We start from the raw sequence: 4616 nt of genomic DNA on the forward strand, positions 1-4616 counted from the left end.
CCCCAGTATAGTGCCCCAGGATAGCTAGTATAGTGCCCCAGTATAGTGCCCCAGGATAGCTAATATAGTGCCCCAGTATAGCGCCCCAGGAAGGGAAGAGGACAATCCTGCGGACCACAGGCAGGTTGGGGATCCCCGCCCTAACTCACCCCTCCATAGCCACCACTCCGCCCCTTCTTCTCCTCCCTGAGCCACTCATTCGCACCGTGGCTCCGTCCTCGATGCGCTGCCTCCGCCCTCTGCCTGTAGTTAGTGTACATCTACAAGAAAATGGCCGCCGCATGTCTGCAAATGTGAACGGCGGCGGCCATTTTCTTGTAGCCCTGAGAAGGGCGATCTGCGGGGGAGACGAGCAGGGGGAGCAGAGAGCGGCGACACATAGCTGGTGCTGCCGCGACACATGAATGTGTCGCGGCACACCGGTTGGGAACCTCTGGTGTAAGATGTCAGCGCTATATACATTTTTAGCCAATAAATAAAGTAAACCGCCTGGCAGTGCCGATCGCTGGCTGGCAGGCTGATCACTGGGGTCGTGCGAGTGCGAGTTAAAGGACCACTTTTGCGAAAATCATAAAATTTAAAATATATATAAACACATACAAATAAGAAGTATGTTTCTTCCAGAGTAAAATGAACCATGAATTACTTTTCTCCTATGTTGCTGTCACTTACAATAAGTAGTAGAAATCTGACATTACCGACAGGATTTGGGCTAGTCCATCTCTCCATAGGGGATTCTCAGCATGGCCTTTATTCTTCATAAAGACACTGCCTGAAAAAGATTTATACAAAGATGCTGACCAGACTCCCCGCTCACCATACACTTTTGGCAGTTGGACAGAGCAGCTGTCATTGACTAAGTGCTTTTGAAAATAAAGGAAAACCATAGAATCCTCCATGAGGAGATGGGCTAGTCCAAGACCTGTCGGTGTTAGTGACAGCAACATAGGAGAAAAGTAATTTATGGCTCATTTTACTCTGGGAGAAATGCACTTCTTGTCTGTCTATGTTTACATTTATTTAAAATTTTAAGATTTTTGCGACAGTAGTCCTTAATGCCACTAATGCCATAAACAGCAATGGAAGGATAAAAAAGTACTCAGTGCGGTTTGAGGTAAGTAATATACAATTGTGTGACCCCCCAAGAGGTAGAAATGCTGGGTCAATTGGGGTAGATACCATATATAATATGCAACAAAGAAAGGGTTAAAAAAAAGTGTTCAGTGCCAAAGTAGTAGTGTGATCCCAGGAGGGGATCTCCAATGCTGATAGTCATAAAAAGAATGCAGGAAAATGTTCTAAACAAAAGTGCAAGACAGTTAAGCAATCATCAAATACGGAGCAAATCAATTCACAGCAAAGTGACAGTAGTGCATAAGTTAAATTAACTTCTGACCAGCATTGATGGGGTTAGTAGCAAGGAACAAGATTGAGGTGAGACAAGTGACAGAGAGACAGTACTACTGACCAGCATTGAAAGAGTTAGTAGTAGCAAGGGAAAACATGCTGCTGGGCTGGGTGAGTGGGTTGGCTAGAAGGACACATGTTCAGCCAAAAAGAGTCAGTCAACAAACACAGGCTGGAAGGGAAGGAACAGAGAATAATATATGTGCAGCCAGGGTGGAGTCCTGTCCCTACTCCCAGTCCCGATCTGGTCTAAGCTGTACACTACACAACGTGCCGCTCAGGCTCAGCTCACAGTCTCTCTATTTCCAGCAGCTCTCTCGGCTGTCAGCTCCTGACCTACCTTCCCCAGTCTCCAGCATCAGCCTGCAAGCGAGAAGCCGGAAACAGAACAGCCGGGGTTTCATTTTTATTCCACTCCCTACGCCAAGTCATCGTTGTTTGTCTACCACCTCCAGCGGCACTGGGAGTCGGGGTGGAGAGGCTGGTGCAGACCGTGACTCAGAGGGGATGAGGAGGATAAGCTGTCTGGGGAACAGTAAGACGAAGGATCAGCGCAATGAGGAAAAGGCGCGGCGGGAGGCCAACAGGAGGATCGAGAAGCAGCTGGAGAAGGACAGACAGGTGTTCCTGGCCACACACTGGCTGCTGCTGCTCGGAGCTGGGGAATCTGGGAAAAGCACAATCATGAAGCAAATGCAAATCCTTTACAGGAATGGATTTAATGCAGAAGAGAGAAAGATAAAAGTCCAAGATATTAAGAATAATATTAAAGAGGCCATTGAGACCATAATTAGAACAATGGGCATTCTGTCCCCTCCGGTGGAGCTAGCAAATCCAGACAACCAGTTCCGACTTGACTATATCCTAAATTTACCGCGCAACAAGGATTTTGACTTCCCTCCGGAGTTCTATGAACACACAAAGGCACTCTGGCAGGATGAAGGTGTGAAGGCCTGCTACGAAAGGGCGAATGAATACCAGCTCATCGACTGCGCAAAATATTTTTTAGATATAATCGACATTGTGCAGCAGAAGGATTACACCCCCACTGACCAGGACTTGCTACGGTGCAGCAGAGTTCTGAGATATGGATTTTTTGAAATGACGTTTCAGGTCAATAAATTGTATTTTCACATGTTTATTAATGACAGGGCTAGAGATGAACGCAGGAAACATCAATTAACTGTAACAGGAATTATATATGTGGTAGACAGCAGCAGCTATGATATGGTGATTAGGGGGGACAATCAAACCAACAAGCTGCAGGAAGCGCTATATCTCTTTAATAGCATCTGGAACAATAGATGGCTGCGGACCATTTCAGTCTTTCTCTTCCTGAATAAACAAGATGTACTTGCAGAGAAGGTTTTGGCTGGTAAATCTAAAATGGAGCACTACTTTCCAGAGTTCCATCGTTACACAACCCCAGATGATGCAGCTCCAGAGCCTGGAGAGGACCCCAGAGTCACAAGGGCCAAGTACTTTATCAGAGATGAGTTCCTTAGAATCAGTACAGCAAGCGGAGATGGACGGCATTACTGTTACCCTCACTTCACATGTGCAGTGGATACAGAAAATATTAGAAGGGTTATGAATGATTGTCAGGACATTATCCTAAGCATGCACAGTCGAGGTAAACTGTTGTGATGGATATTCTCAGTTATATTTTTTCCTTTATTTTATTCTGGAAAACTGCAAAGATCCAATTTAAAAAACTAACATTTTTTTTTAAAATCAACTTGTCAAGAAACTACAAAAAAAGAAAACCTGAGTGCAGTCTCCCTTTCCAATTTGCACCAGTTTTGTTTTTACTTGTTTTTACTTGTTTGCTTGCTGCTGGACAGTTGTGGAATTGTTAGCTTGCTGCCTTTCACCCCCTCAGTGCTCTTAAAAAAAGCATAGGCTGGCACCACATCTCCACTTGACTTATAAACTTAAATCCCCCCTCCCGCATTAATGTAACCCAGTGCAGGGTTCTTCTTTAACCTTGAGACACTATACTTTTCTTGAATATGGCAATAAAGAAAAGGCAGACATCAGAGCAAAACAGGAAAGGACCCGCAACATCCACACACAATGAGCCAAAGGGAGTCAGGAACCTGTAAGCTCAGCAACCAGTAGAGAAGAAAGAAAGTTCCGCTGCACCAATGGCTGGGTGAAAAAAGATTCTCCGTTTATTATTACATCAGTGGGTACAAAAAGGTTAAAAAAGCTTTTTTAACCTTTTTGTACCCACTGATGTAATAATAAACGGAGAATCTTTTTTCACCCAGCCATTGGTGCCGCGGAACTTTTTCTTCTCTACTAGACATCAGAGCGTTAACTCATTTTATGTAGATTAAATGTATAACAAAGTTGAACTGTGAATGCAGAAAATATTTTTCCCAGAGGAAGATCTCGTCTTTCATTATTATAAAGTGAGAGAACACACTTCTCTGTCCACTATAAGGCAATGTTTCATAGCAAGCAATGTGTTAACCTCGTTCGGTGACTGAACAATGTTACAGCAGTAGGAACTTTGATTTGCAGTACAACACTGTCTCTTTAAGGGTTTTTCATGCATAGAACATTCACCAGAACTTAGCATCCTCTATAATAAAACCCTAATGTCCCTGTGTCCGTGCTTTTTTGCACTGCGCATGTGCAGGGACAGACGCAGTGACACTGCGGAGAGCCGGAGGAGTACAGGGCCAGAAGGGACGGGTGGGCGTATGTGCTCGGACGGGTGTGCGTGGCGGGTGCGGGCACATGCACGATGGCCACGCGGCGGGTGCGCTCATACGTGCGGCAGTATTAGTGACAGACTTAGCCCGTTTTTAAATGGGATAAGTCACTAGTTATTAAATAATAGGATACTTTCTCTTGGCAATAAGGTCTCTCTGAGGAGTAGGGTGGACATACGTCCGAATTTTGGCCAGACAGTCCGGTTTTTGGACTTCTGATCCTCCGTCCGGCACAAGGCCAGGACGGACGGCCAGATGTCCTACTTTTTGGACCGCTGGGCTGTGTGGAGGGAGAGAGCGCAGAGAAGAGGGAGTGGTAGGCACAGCAGTGGGAAAGGGGGGGACATCTCCCCCCCCCTTTCCTCACCTTGGGGCTCCCCTTTCCTCGTTCTCCCCTCCAGAACTAAAATTTTGGGGCGGCTGGCAGCGGGCTGGACTTACCTCTGCCTCGTTCCAAGCGATGGGGAAGCAGTAGTGATGTCCGGT

General features: G+C 46.0%; 1 protein-coding gene across 1 annotated transcript; it reads left to right on the forward strand.

The window, feature by feature from the left end:
- The first annotated feature begins 1587 nt into the window (after positions 1 to 1587).
- On the forward strand, positions 1588 to 3548 carry LOC137563452 (guanine nucleotide-binding protein G(s) subunit alpha-like). Its single transcript, XM_068275899.1, has one exon. It carries the CDS (start codon positions 1915 to 1917, stop codon positions 3052 to 3054), a length of 1140 nt encoding a protein of 379 aa, XP_068132000.1. The 5' UTR covers positions 1588 to 1914; the 3' UTR covers positions 3055 to 3548.
- Positions 3549 to 4616: the final 1068 nt, after the last annotated feature.

This window comes from Hyperolius riggenbachi, chromosome 3, assembly GCF_040937935.1.
Source record: "Hyperolius riggenbachi isolate aHypRig1 chromosome 3, aHypRig1.pri, whole genome shotgun sequence".
In the NCBI taxonomy this organism is placed as follows: Eukaryota; Metazoa; Chordata; class Amphibia; order Anura; family Hyperoliidae; genus Hyperolius; species Hyperolius riggenbachi.